Source organism: Curcuma longa, unplaced genomic scaffold, assembly GCF_044706935.1.
Source record: "Curcuma longa cultivar G26 ecotype Majalengka, Jawa Barat unplaced genomic scaffold, ITB_CL_G26_1.1 contig_18397, whole genome shotgun sequence".
NCBI lineage: Eukaryota > Viridiplantae > Streptophyta > Magnoliopsida > Zingiberales > Zingiberaceae > Curcuma > Curcuma longa.
This window is the reverse complement of record NW_027430805.1, coordinates 4,484-19,237: the sequence shown is the minus strand read 5'-3', so window position 1 is coordinate 19,237 and position 14,754 is coordinate 4,484. Positions and strand designations below refer to the sequence as shown.

Sequence of the window (14,754 nt, the reverse complement as noted above, 5' to 3'; positions counted from 1 at the left end):
GAGGAGAGTGTGCAAGAGATGACGACGACGACGATGATAAACTGAAAGCACTGAGAAATGTTAGGGAAGTGATTTTGAAATCTCAGAGAAAGCGAAAGAGAAATAGGACGTTTTATATTTTGCTGTGGCTAAAGTGATCCGCAAACTCAGATCTATCGTAATGTCCTCAGCGGCCAGTTTGTTTATCCCGAAATGCTTAAAGTTTGAATCAGTCAAAATTAATATGGGTTTTATTTTTATTGTGTGGTAGCAAATTAATTATGTGCGTAAAGAAACAATTATTTGTTGAAATAAATTGCAATTTTGTGGATAAAAGCCAATTTTTTTATCATGTTTTTAAATATCTATTTTATTTGGACTAGACTTTGGGATAAAATTATGGATGCTCCTCCTGCGATTGCGACCTAATCAAAAATTATAATCTATCCGAATTAATTAATCTGTCGATGATAAAAATTATATATATATATATATATATATGAGTGATATCCTACACGCCTTAAAATACGCAACTATGTGCGACATAATATCCGGAAGAATTTTCAACATCTGAAACAGTAAATATATATTTTTTATTTTTAAATTTTTTTTTTATGAATACTATAACAATCTCTAAATCTTAAAGAGAAAATTTTAAATGACTTAATCGTATCTCAAAAAAATAAAAAATAATTTTTATTTTAAATTTTTTTATGTTTAATACTATAACTTAACCCTTATAAATCCTAAAGAAAAATCTTAAATAGTTTAATAATAAAATAAAAAATATATAAAATGATATTATTTATTATTTAGAGTTCAAAATTTTTCTTGACTCTATGTTCTACACAGTCGCGTATTTTAAAATGCACAAAATATCAATATATATATATATATATATATATATATATATATATATATATATATATATATATATTTGATTAAATATGTAGAGAATTTTTAAATATATAAATTTCTTTCTTAAATTCTAAAATGGACTTTCAGCTTAAAGTCCAAACATGCTAACACATGCCTCCGCCTCCCTCCGCCATTATTTATGGAAAGAGAAATTATTTTCTTGATGGATATTCACTTATTTGAAACATTAATTTAGTGTGATTAGATAAATTGCTTTCAATTTGATACACATTATTTACCCATTACGTGATTTGTAATAGCAATAAAAAATAACTATGTAACTAAGGAATAAAATGATAAATAAGAAAAAATTAAATACGACAGAATTGATCTTTATCGTGAGTATGTATGATCGGATGAGGTATGTAATGAGAGATGAAATGCATGAATTCTTTAAAAATGAAGTACGGACTCTTAATAAAAAAAATTCCAAAATAACCAAAGAGTTTTAATGTTTTTGACGAGCATTCTTAATTATCCCTCCCTAACTAGGTGATTAATTAGGTTAGGAAGGAGCTACATTAATGTTGTCTCTTCGGTGTAGTGTCTATAAGAAGCACCAATTCGACTAAACTTCCTTCTAGCTCGACCTTTTTAAGCTGGGTTTGTGATCCTCCACTAGAGTACTGACCACCAAGTTGGTGATATCACCTAAGTTGATATGCAACTAGTCTGCTGAGTTTATGGAAAATTTGGATCATAAACAGTAGAACCAGAATTGAAAAAAACAAACAAAAATAGCACCATTTCAAATCTACTTGAACGTGGTAATCATCCTCATCATCAAATCATCATATCGATCCTGCCTATTTGCATCAGCTGCAACTCTAGTTCTTCAAGAAAAGGAACTTTATATTGTGAAAAGAGACTCAGTAGTATCAGTACCTCCAGAACCAAGTGTTGAAATAAAAATGTAAGATTTCGACCCTCTTCTAGAGTAATTCAGAAATGAAAACAGCTGCTTTTTTTTTAGTCCTTGATAAACAAGTTGGGAATAACAAAATCCTGACTCTACATCCATCAAATGAATGAAAATCATTGCACATTTGCAAAGGTAAAATCACTGTAAAACTAGATAAATGCCATCCGGCCTACTCCCCTTTTGGCGTGCCTATCGTAGGCGGTGTTGACTTTATCGACTAGTTCACTCAAGGTGCTGCACGAGTTGGAGAAAAAAAATGTTGCACGAGATTAGTATTCGCTAGTTTATTCACAGGTATAAAAATCTAGAGGTTTTTTAATAGTGTTGGAAATTTTTATGTAAAATATTCTAAAATACATTCATACCTTGAACAATTGGTCAGCATAGCAAGGTATGCTACAAGAAGAGTGTCATTGTATTCCTACAAAAGAACAAAGTTGTTCAGTAACTCAAACTGTGGGATGCAAGGAAATAATATGTTTGACTAAAGATAATGACAAAAGAACTCGGAAAGTCCAGCTTCTGGATGAATGGACTGAAAGAATATGTCAAAATGAGCAGAGAACAATTCAGGAGGGTAGAAAGGCATTTCACCAACCATCAAGAAATCATCCTGAAACTTCTCTGATTCCATGGTTGGCAGTCTTCTCAGAAGGCTCGAGATTTGTCTGAGAATTGAGTTATATAGAGGGGCATCACCTGGATGTCAGCATTCGACCAATAATTAGTTACTCATACAATTCAATGCATATAACATCTAGAAAGTAAAGGCACAAATGGTTTCATAAGCTAAATCTCTTGTATGTTTGCTTCTTCTAGTTGGAACGAAATTTACCAATGAAAAAGGCAAAGAACATAGATCATGAGGTATGCACAGCACAAGCCATATAATAAAACTACATTTGACTTGTACGTGGTACAAAGCCAATTCAATGCTTTCTTGAAGCCACATAGAAACAATACAGCATGCCCCCATATGATCCACATAACGTCATCTAGCAATCAATTCTTTTGAATAATTCAAAATTGAAAGCACTTATAATTAATAGCACCAAACTAGCAAAAGACTATCCTACAATTTGAAGAAAGAGAACATCCAAATGCTCAACATTCAATGCCCAATAATTTCTTCATGGGTACAAAAGGGTTAGATGAATTGATGTCAGACCAAGAAAGATAACACAGAGGAAACCAAATTCAGGAAGAGAGCACAAAATATGATTAATTGGAAGATCCCATAGCACCTGGGGTTGGGTCTGTTTGAAAGGCCCCAAGCATGACTAATTATTGTTAAAACATGATAAAAAATAACCCATTTCTAAAACAACTCAATCAATCTTAGCCCTATTCTCCAAATAACTTATTCCCCAAAATAATGATTAAAAATTACTTAATTTACTATGACTTAAAAAAAAAAGACAGTCCGGTGTATGAAACTCCCGCCAATACAAGATCTCGAGAAAGAGTCGGGCCACATTGGGTGTATCGTACGCAACTTTACACTACATTACAAGAGGCGATTTTCGCAATTCGAACCTGTGACCATAAGGTTACTCGACAGCAACTTTACCATTGTACCAAGACTCCTCTTCCTAATTACTATGACAACCAAAATAAAACCCTACAACTTTTAAATCCTAAAAAATATAAAAGAAACCCTACAACTTCTAAATCCTAAAAAATATAAAAGTTGCTAATCTAAAACATTCAATTTAAAATTTTCTACTTTACACATCATCAATGAGATGCAATCAACATAATATAGATAGCAATAAAGGATGCCAATAAATAAGATAAAATAAATTTACAACAACAGAAATATCTCATTAACACATTCACAGTAGCAGTATCCATCATAGCACAACACATGGCAACAGAAGCTTATAACTCACTGAAGAGGAAGGGAACTTGAGCACTTGACAGAAGATGTATAAAATCCCACACCTGGGATACAGGGAATACATTTTCCAACAAAAAATGAAGAACTATCAACCGATGAGCAATTGATTCCCAAAGAAAATCACTAATAAACCAAGTTGTTGTACATATTTTTGTCTTATTTCTTCATATTGCATTTGCACACATTCATGCAGTCACGTAAGATACTTAATTTCATACATATATAATGGAAAAGAAGAAGTTCAATAGAATCTTTACATGAACGTCTTGCCTTATTAATATAGAAGTATTTTGACTTACCAGTAGAGAGCTCTAATTGTATGGTATGCGCATCCATTTCCTATTGTTTATTACTTAAATCTAGCTGAAATGATTGTTACGCTCAATAATTAAGTTTAGATCAATTCAAATTAAAACCTACAATGCACCAATTGTAATATTAAGGTTTGAGCAGTTCTAATTAGATTATATTCAGTTATTCCTGAATTTGACTCAGGCTTGAGTTCAAGTGCAAATATATTTCTATCCGTGGTTTAGAAAAGGGTCAAAACAAAGTTAATTGAGATTAAATTCGTTTCACATATAGCTTAGGTCAATATCCGTACAAAAAAACTTGATTGTGCAAATTAAATATGAATCAATTTTTTTTTTAAAAAAAAAGCTTAAGTGAGATGGCAATGTAAAGTTTGTAAACAGGAAAGCATAGGTGGGCTAGCTAGGTGTAGGCAATGCTAGCTCAATGAATCACAAAAGATATTATCAATGTCACACCCCGCGCCAGCTAGGCCGATGTGTGGACTGCAATTATATTTTTCCTTCCTGGTATATAACCACAATTGAAAATTGTCACGACATAAAAGGGACACACAAATGATTAATCAACAATTACTTGTGTCAAGTAGACCATGTATCAATGACTATCAGATCAATGGGTAAAGTTTGAATGTTAATTCCGCACTAACGAAACCACGATAGTTTACAAGCAATAGGTGAATTGTGATCTAGCTCTTGCCTAGGGTATCCTCTCACCCCAGCTTAACAAATCATAATGCCCCTGCAATACCTTCATTTCCTCTATAAATTGCTACAATATACCATGTCAAGTAGAAAGACTAATTGCCTAACTATATGAGCCAACATACATGTTGTGTTGAACAATCAATCAATTTACCAGCAAATAAGCATGCCCTCATCCTAACAAACTATGGTCGCCTGCTTCATTATAATCAGACCACACATTCCATAGACCAATACAGCTCGACAAGACGCATTCCAAACTTGGTTTTATCATACACCTGGGCTCAACTCATATATCAGGATTTTCAGCATTGCCATTTCAGGATTTTGAGACTGTTCAGATTGTCCTAAACATATTCAACCTCATAACAGCACCTAGAGTATCTTGAGGTATGAAAAATCCGATAGCAGGTTCTTTCCAACAAGTTTTAAACAGATTAGAACACCAGGAACATTCCAGCAACACAACAAGAAACCCTAAATCAGCATACTGCAATATGTGCTGAATAAACTTTCAACCATGCCAAAAAGGAAAATAAGAATTTTGCAAATAAATGCACCATAGCAATCCAAAATCTCCATGGTGAAATGATATCCATGTGCCACCTACAAATTCTAAGTCACTTTGTGTCAACTATCAAATCATTCAAGAAAAAATGAATTTCTGAAAAAAAAAACATCAGTAATCTGGAATCAAGATTTCAGAGAATGATTGGCCTGGGCTAGACATTTGCTTGACAGATTCATTTACCATGCACCAAAATTCATCCTCAAGCATCCAGAAATAAAGCTTGTAGATCACATATATATGATCAATCCTTTACCGAGTGGATTGCATATCATTACCCTATATAAAATATATCCTTTATTAGGTGAATTGCGAGTCGTATATATATATAGCTTAGGCAAGACTCAACGAAATTCAAAAATTAAATCATAGTCCTAAGGCTTCTTTAAACATTCATACCAAGGCATGGGTATCAGATAAAGGCTTCTCCAATCAAAGAGTCGTACAACATCATTCAAACATGTTATCACAATGAAATGAGCAGTGGAAAAATCAATTTCATAATGGACGCATTGGCAATGGTCATGACATCAACAACAATGAAAATTAATGCAATATAAGAGTGTGCATGCCTCCAAGTAGTATCTTCTCCTTAGCCTCCCCTCAATGTTATCGATATGATGATGAGAAGAGCTTTAGGTAGTTGTATAAACATAATGCTGATATAGCCAGTAACCATTTGAAGCTACATTTTTAAATTTATATCCTGTCTAGATAAATGTTCACATTGTTGTCGTCTCAAATCTTCAATCCTAGTATCACAAGTTTTCTATAATTTACCTCAATCATCCTTTTATTTAACTAATAGAATTGAAACATATTATTATGATAATAAAATATATTAAAATTTTCAAATCAGGTGGGAGAAGCAATTAGGCAAACCTAGGTACTGCACAACATATGGATTCCAATCCAACATACATAATCAATGATACTGTAAACATCCATGTAATTTAGTATTCAGTACATATATCTAGATTTAGTTCTGGAGCAAAGCAATAAAATATTCAAATATGCTTGTCTAAAAGTCAAAAGACATAAACATGTGACAACATGGCACAATCATATCGAACAACTGTGCAATAACTAAAAGTAATGTATGGTAAACAGATCTAATGTAAACCAGTGAGCCTACCCTTTTGAATAGCAACAAGATGCTGATGAACGACTCTGATCCTGCTATTCAGCATTTTAAGGGCACTATGTATGCCAGTAAGATGAGCAGCCACTGTTGAAGGTCCAAGAATTTGTCAGTTTCATCCATTTTATGATGATTATCAAAATGGTTCATATGCTCAAAATAAACAGTGATATACCATCTTTAATGAAAAATGCCACATGGAGGCTTACATTGAGTTGCAGCAGATCCACCATCAGATGGTTTTAGATGTGCTACATGGTCCACTGAAATTCTCTCTGCTTCAACAGTCTTAAATGAAGAGGAAAAAAAATATTTAGCTACTTACGACTAGTTAACATCTAAAATACAGCTTGCTAACTCAAAATAATGAATAGCACCTCTATCGTGTAACTTGATCTAACAAATATTAGCTGGGGGATTCCATCAATAATGTGCAATTCTGGTAAGATGAGAGCAAATAGCAGTTTCAAGAAATAAAGAAAGCTAATTGTTAGTCATGCCCCAAGCAATGAATTGAAAATCTAAATCATCTAAAGCGCATAAAAATGGGCAACTTATGTATGCAACTAAGTTTGCTAATTTAGATTGCATGGCCAGTGAATAGACACATGAAATTCAAAATCACACGCATATATGAACAAAAATTACATTGAGATCGTGGTGTGTCTAGAGGGGGTGAATAGATGCAAACAGTAAATTCAAGGTTTTAGATCTTGCAAATGCAAGACCTTAATAACAATGCGTTAGCAATTCAAATATATGAAATAAAGCAGCAAAAAAATAAACAGTAAATACAATGCAATGCTAACACAGATATTTTATACAACTCTTTAAATTGGAGGTAATTGCAATTGTAAACAAAATCAAGGGTAAATCAAATGGAATTACTATGTGAGTACATGTTGATCGATGAAATGGCAAGAAGCATAGACACTCACAAAACGATTTAGCATCAAAATAAGAAATTATGATAGCCATCTTTATAGCATCAGATCCATTCTACAAAATTTTGAGAGCAAGTTCACATACCACTTTCATATATGGTAACGGGAAGATCCTTCTGAGAATGGTTTATCACAGGATTTAGAAGAACATAAACTGGACTCTCATTGATATCCATCAACTGCTTAACAAAAGTTTTTTCATAAGAAATAAAATTAGAAAGATAGGGCAATGACTATATCCTCATTAAGATCATCAGAGATATGTAACATATAACAGAAGCAACATAAGACTAAAACAAGAAAAAACATGCATCTTACAAGAACAAATAATAGAGAGAGGCTATCACAATTTCAAGTATTGAAGAAGTCTGTTGTGAAAATTTTAATTTCAGATAGATTATAAATTCATTAAAACTTCATTGAGACATTAGGCTTTCTAAAATCATTTATATGTAAAGGTGCAATAGAATCCTGCAAATGCCTAATAGACCCAGTTTCACATCAATCTTTTTTCATAATTTACATTTAGGAATGGACAAAAAGCTTGTAAACCAAAAATAACAGAATATGTCATACCATAAGATGTGGCCAATTGTTTAGCAGTCTCACAAACATACTATAACTTAACGTAGTAGAGTCTATATGACTGAAAGTTGGGAAAATCAAATAGAATCCAGGTTATATAACTGAAAGTTCAGAAAAATCGAATCGAATCCATGAGGTAATGATCATAATCTATGAATCAAAATTTACAAATAAAAAAAATAGCATAGGAAATATGATAATTTTTTTAGAAAAAAAAAGGAAAAATTTGTTCATTCATCCAGGTCATTTTGATCACTGTTATAAGTTGCAAGGCCGCAAATATAAGTTACATTTTTCTGATCAAGAAGAATGGGTACAGAAAATAGAATTAAGCAAAGCATGAAATAAGTCATAACATTCCTAGAATTAAATAAAAAACAAAATAGAATAATGACTTGAAATTGAGATCTATATGAGTGTCAAACTTACAGATTTATGAATCTGCAGATCTGATTCTTGTGCTTCGCTGCCTGTCGAATACCAACCCAGTATATAGAAGTTCGGAAATACCTTCTTATCTGCACCAGAATAAAGCGAGAATCAGTTAAAATAACAAGAAACAACAAAACCCTAGACAGCAATCAAAGAGATCCAACACCCTCAGCAATCTAGAATGCACAAATGGAAGTGGCCAGGGAAATAGGGCATGTGAGTTTGATTACAGAGCTCTTGCTTCTTCTCGAGGAAGGAGCGGTCAAGGGAGTGGGTAAGGGGGTCGTAGAGGAGCTCGAAGCTGTTGAAGATCTCAACAGTTCGACCTCTCTGGACTCCGATGACGCACCCGAATACGCGGGTCGCAGCACCGCCGCCGCTGCCATCATCGGCGTGATGATTCTGGGCCTTGACGCGGGTGTGGTGATCGGAGATGCTGACGATCACAAGCGGGTGGAGCTTGAAGATCAAACCGCTTCCCGCCGACGCGGCCGCCATCGCTGCGTCGCCCCTCTTCGCTGACGCTGCCGCTGCCGCTAGAGTTGAAAGAGTGCACGCAATTCTCTGCCCTTCTCACTCTCTTTTTCGCCTCCATGATTTTTTGGGATCACCAAATAAGTTAGCTCTAACATTCTTGCCGTCTTTTTAAAAATAAAAAATAAAAAAAGCGCCTTCGTTTTATGATCATCAAATATATATATATATATAAATATATATAATGAAATATTAACTTATTAAATTTTTTAAAATTTTTTAAAATTATAATTTAAAATTTAATGTTTAGGTTAAAAAAAATTAAAATTGAAAAAAAAATAATGTTCACGGACGGATTGTGTGTGTATATATATATAGATAATATTTATACTATTTGTTAGCGATTATCATATTACATATCAAATATTAATTTAATCAAAATTATTTATATTTATCAAAAATATTTCAATATTATTATAATAATTATGATTATATCTGCAATAATTATTGATGCAATAGAAACAATTCAAAATTCAATAGAGAAGAGAGGAAGAGTGAATAGCGATATGCAAAAATTAATAATGTCGATTTCTTTTGCTACTGTTTTAACAATAACACACTAATTAAAACACAAATATAACATAAAAGAAATTACAAGATACAAATTTATTTAGTTACAACCCTCATATTATTAGTTTAAAAACTATGAAAGCTCCATTAAAAATCTCATCATTAGAAAAGATCTGAAGATGAAGAAACTTCATATAGCGATTGAGTGTAAAATTAAAGAATGGATTGAGCGATAATTAAAAAGTGTGTATATTTTTTCTTCTTTAAATTTTAATATATTTATAGTCTTCATTTCGATTTGACCATTATATTGACGTGACATTTTTGAACGTCTAAAAGCCTTCCAAGTACTTGAATTCGTCGAATTCAATCTACTCTGACAACGGTCTGCTAATGATTTTAGATGACTTCTTGCAATTTAGGCGCTAAAAGCGATTCGGTCGCCTAAATTATGCTGACGTGGATTCTATCCTAATCTATCTCGACAACGGTTACACTAAGCTAGATTGGGTATCCGAGCGCTTAGAGTTTGAGTGTTCAAAGCGGATTCGGGCATCTAAAATAGCTCCAACGCTTGAAATGGTCAACTTTAAGTTGATCATTTCATTCTCCATTCTGTCTTGGTCACTTTGCATAGTCTTTTTTTTAGATTTCTTATCCCTCAGATGCACTGAGCCCTTTGGCTCGCTCCGCTGGAGTATTCTTCCACAACTCTTCATATCTCGGATGCATTGAGCTCTTCGACTTATTTCCTGTGTCATCCTTCTCACTTGTTTATGTCTTCTGCTAAGGTTCACCATCTAAAACATATGTATTATCCTAAGTCCTTGTACACTTAGACACATGCATCAAACACAACTTTGATATAATTTGATCACATACAAATTAAAATTAAGAAAGAAAATCCAGCACAATTAACTAATTAATAGATTACATGTTTGTTTACTATAAAAATAAGATTCCGTCTTATATTAATTAGTTGTTATTATTCTAAACACTTTGAGCAAGTTGTTGGTTCGAGCCAAGAAATGAAATTAATAGGATTCTGGATTGGTTTAGGTAATCATCAATTTAGAAACAGGATTTCATGATTTAAAATATACAGCAACGATACTCACAGAATCAAACAAACAAAGAACAAAGAAAGATTTAACAAATGCTATCGGAAGAAGATTCAAATTTTGCGAAGCACATTCAATCTTTTGAGCTTTGCACTCTCTTAAAATATTGCGATGATAGTTTTCTGATGAACTTGGCGTGTACCCGATTTGCGGAGCATCTATTACCATTTTTACTAGCTCAGATGAACTCGGTAGGCACCCAATTTCCAAAGTCGGTCCATTTTCTCGAGTAGCTCGAGGAAAAAAGTAGCATCGGATCGGTAGATTAGTTCTCTGACAATAATTAACTGTCGGTGTGTTTCTGAGACCCATCGCTGCATGCGGATGCTTAAGTTCGTGGCGATCTTTTTGTCACAATTGAAATGTGCCAACCTTGTAGCTGCGAAGAGAGAGAGAATAGGGAAAGATGTGATTTTTTCTGTGAACAGTGGTATTATTATTCTGTTTCTGGTATTCTTTAGGTCGCTCTACATGGAGAGAGAAAATCAAGAAGGGAAAGGGGCGAAGATTTAGGGCAATGGTGGGTCTGCGGCTCGTCGCGTCTCTTCCGATCCGTTCTCAGAACCCTAGCTTTTTCGCCATGCATCTTCCTGTCAAGGTATGGATCCTCGATCTGATCCCCTTTGTCAATGATTCTCGGGATCGATTTGCCTTTCTGATAGATAGATCGATTCTCGGGCGTGCTACCGCAAGAAAACTTCAACCGTGCCTTCTTGTTCCGGTTTCTGTTCATTTCCTGCTTGCTTTCTCATCCATGATTTCGTGTGGAACGATGATCTGAGATTTTTGGTCAGCTGACCAGATTTTGTTATTAGCTTTTCTTGAAGTGTTTATCTCAATTCGTGATCTTCCCTTTTTTGTATCCAATTCTTGTTCTTCCCTGTGAGCGTAAATCATCTTCACCTAGATCGTTTCTCCATACATAGAGCAACCCGAAAAGATGCAAAAAAAAATTTCTCTAAAATCGCATGGAAATATGAAACCAACTTGTGCTAGCAATTTAACATCATTACAATTTCAAAGACTATGATTCATAAACTTTCTCTGTTTTGTTTAACATAGAATGTATGGAACTCAAGTTCATGTTCACCAATGTGGATCAAATCGGTACATCTATAAGCAACTAGGAACAGATCACTATCAAGATTATACTGATTAATGTGATGATCTATCACCTTCTTAAATTGCTTGTTGTTCGATTATAGTTAGAACTTATTTGTTTGTTGCTTGTTCCTGTTGAATTATTAAGCTAAAGCTCATCTTTTACAGCAGCTTTATCTTGTAAAAGGGCATCTAAGATGACTTTTCTTTCATCAACAAAAATATAAGTGCTTCTTCAGGATCTTAGAGTTCAGCAGATTTCAGGAAGAAACGAATATAATTTTGTTAGCATATTCATATAATGGTATTTTGAACTAATAATTGTTTATGCATGTTTATACAAAAAGGTATTCATGAACCATGAATGTTTCTGGTGCAACTTTTTTTGTGTTAATTATGTACATGTTATCTTATTTAGGCAATTTCCTTATTTTAATTCGCTAACTTTCAGGTGTCTTGCTTAAGTTTAAGCTAGGGTTGGAATTTCAGTCTATCACGTGATGGACTAATATTCCATTAGTCCCCCTGAGAGCAACGGGGCAATGGCCATTGCATCGCACGATCATTTGATATTATGACTGCCCCATAGACGGGAATGGGCTATGGTCATCGTCAGGAAGGAAGCTCAATAAACTTTTCACAAAATGAGGGTTTTCACGGCGAAAGGTTGCTACTGGAGATGATTCCTGATGTTGATTCTGATGACTCTGAACTTGCTGAAGTTGGCTGTGAGCATATTATGATTGGAGGTCAAACATGCAGTGTTCCATATGAGCTTTATGATCTTCCCGACTTAAAAGAAGTACTCTCTTTGGAAACATGGAATCACCATTTAAATGAAGATGAAAGGTTTTTTTTGGCAACTTTTCTTCCGGACATGGACCAAGAGACGTTTTGTCTTACAGTAAAAGAATTGCTTAGGGGCGATGATCTGTTCTTTGGAAGCCCACTCCAAAAGTTCCAAACAGGAATGAAGGGAGGACTTTATTATCCACGAGTTACCTATTTAAGAGAACGCCTAGTTTTCTTACAAAAGAATGAATACTACCATTGCACGCGATCATATCATGAGAACATGCTCCAAGCATTTGCAGATATGAAGAAGTTATGGGATAGAGGTCGGCAAAACCTCACAGTTGAAGAAAGAATTCAAGTTTGGAACAACAGGAGGGAGAACCAGCCTAGGTTCTTGGTTGATCTAAATGCATTTCCAGATGAAGATACATTAAGCAAGTGCGATAAAATTGTTGAAAATCTACCATTGCCAAAGAAGTCCCACTGTGTAAATGAAGGTCATGGTTCAACAATTCTTTTGAATGGCTTAGTTCGTAACACTAACAGAAAAGGAAAGGGTGTGCTGAAGTTAAAGACAATCCCGACAAACTCAGTGCAAAGTCAGATCATGCAACCATTGCCTGACAAGCCGGAGCAGTCATCGCAGAGGGTGCCGAAAGGTGTTCTGAAAATAAAGCCTATATCTGATCATCATAAGCAGGAAACATCAAGAGTAAAACTGGAACAAATATCTGCATGGGATAGTCGTGCGCCTAATTTCTCACCTCCACAATTTACTTTGAAGAAGGATGAAGTTAACATTAGTAAGAAGTCACCCATTTTGTGTCAAATAAATAGAGATGGAAGCACTTTTAGAAGCCCGGAGGTCATACATGGTGGCAAAGGACAGGAACTTCCATATGCTGATGCTAAGGTTTCTGAGATCTTTGAAAAGAAATCAAAAATGAGAAGCTATGTGAGGCCAGAGGCTCCAGAGACAGGTAGAAAACAGCATCCATTAAGAATTGATCATAATTTGAACAATCATGCTGTAGATGTCGGTCGCATTGGGGACTGGCAAAACTTGACAAGAAAGAACTGGAGCATATTAAAGACTCAACAAAACATATCAGCTGAGGAAAATTCTGCAGGTCCAGAGAAACGGGGTCTCCAGCTTGAACCAGAGATTCACAAAGAAAAAAGGCTAAATACTTCAGCTACTGGAGAAGGTTTATGGATCTCAGGTAATGGTAGCGACAAGCATGTGGTTTGGAAGAACCCTTCTGAACATTTGGGGAATGGAATTAGATTTGACGCAGCTAATATAGCCGTATCAGGAATTGAAAAATGCCCCATGTTTCCGATTACATACAAGAGGAAGAAACCATACAGAAAGGCCAACCAAATGGACACTCCTAAGCAGCAACAGCAGCAACCAGTTCCAGTTAGCTTGGATTCAGGTGCTCCAAGTGGAGCAGTGAAACCAAAACGAATGGCTATTAAGATTAAGTTCCGAGGCTTGACAGGTCAGATTGGTTGATGATAACAACTACCATGCCTTTGGATTGGCATTAGCCAGTGTAAATGTAGTGAATGAGAATCATTATCCATCGTCTCCAAATGAAAGCTGATAGCGAAAGCCGTGGCCATTAATTAAAGGTCATGCGCTGCTTGTTAGGCGCTTATTGTGAAAATTAAGCAAACAAGCAAGCTTGATTTATGACTTCCACAGAATTCCAAAGGAAACTGGGCTTACACTTCTTTTGAGCAGAACTGATCTGATCTGGGATGCAAAAGGATCGGTCTGTAATCACCAACTGCTGTGTTCTGGTAGTCATGCTCTTGCCTTCTTCTACATATTTCACCCCATTCTCTGGGATTTGATCAAATGTATATTGTGCTGCAAGCTCTGCATCCTGATTTAGACGACGAAGCACTGAAATCTCCTCACACTATTCACTAGTTTGACAAGTTTCACGTGTAACTCGATGTATGTTAATATGAGTAATCTTCATTCCAATTAGTTGTTCGCCTTCAGATGTTTGGTTGATCTCATTCACACAGTGCTGCGTGTGTTGCAATCAGGAAGTTTTACAAGTGATTAGAATAAGTTGTTTCAGTAATTCGTGGCCATTTTTTTATTACCAGTTTAAATTTGTGAATTCGTATTCAAGTTGCCTAAGCCCCATAGAACTTGTTTAGTTAATAGGTTTTGGGCACAACTTATAAGGTCAAAGATGTTTCAAACTGTCTGACTTAGTTCTATAGGCTTAGGAATATTGGATGAAAGTTCAAATAACTTAATTTCT

The 14,754-nt window shown here is 34.7% G+C and overlaps 2 protein-coding genes across 3 annotated transcripts; one reads left to right on the top strand and one right to left on the bottom strand.

The window, feature by feature from the left end:
- Positions 1–1,775: 1,775 nt before the first annotated feature.
- LOC141816844 (COP9 signalosome complex subunit 6-like) lies at positions 1,776–9,003 on the bottom strand. Of its 2 annotated transcripts, none has more exons than XM_074704573.1 (9): positions 8,636–9,003; positions 8,403–8,491; positions 7,474–7,570; positions 6,822–6,883; positions 6,654–6,732; positions 6,439–6,531; positions 2,418–2,518; positions 2,185–2,240; positions 1,776–2,053 (listed from the first exon to the last, which is right to left on the bottom strand). In XM_074704573.1, the coding sequence occupies exons 1-9, from the start codon at positions 8,901–8,903 to the stop codon at positions 1,969–1,971; spliced, it is 930 nt and encodes a 309-aa protein (XP_074560674.1). In that variant the 5' UTR covers positions 8,904–9,003; the 3' UTR covers positions 1,776–1,968. The 2 variants fall into 2 exon arrangements, with proteins under 2 accessions (XP_074560674.1, XP_074560675.1); XM_074704574.1 differs by having other exon boundaries at positions 7,474–7,567.
- Positions 9,004–10,953: 1,950 nt separating this feature from the next.
- Positions 10,954–14,549, top strand: LOC141816843 (uncharacterized). The gene is made up of 2 exons (XM_074704572.1): positions 10,954–11,168; positions 12,123–14,549. The coding sequence occupies exon 2, from the start codon at positions 12,267–12,269 to the stop codon at positions 13,983–13,985; it is 1,719 nt and encodes a 572-aa protein (XP_074560673.1). The 5' UTR covers positions 10,954–11,168; positions 12,123–12,266; the 3' UTR covers positions 13,986–14,549.
- The last annotated feature ends 205 nt before the right edge of the window (positions 14,550–14,754 follow it).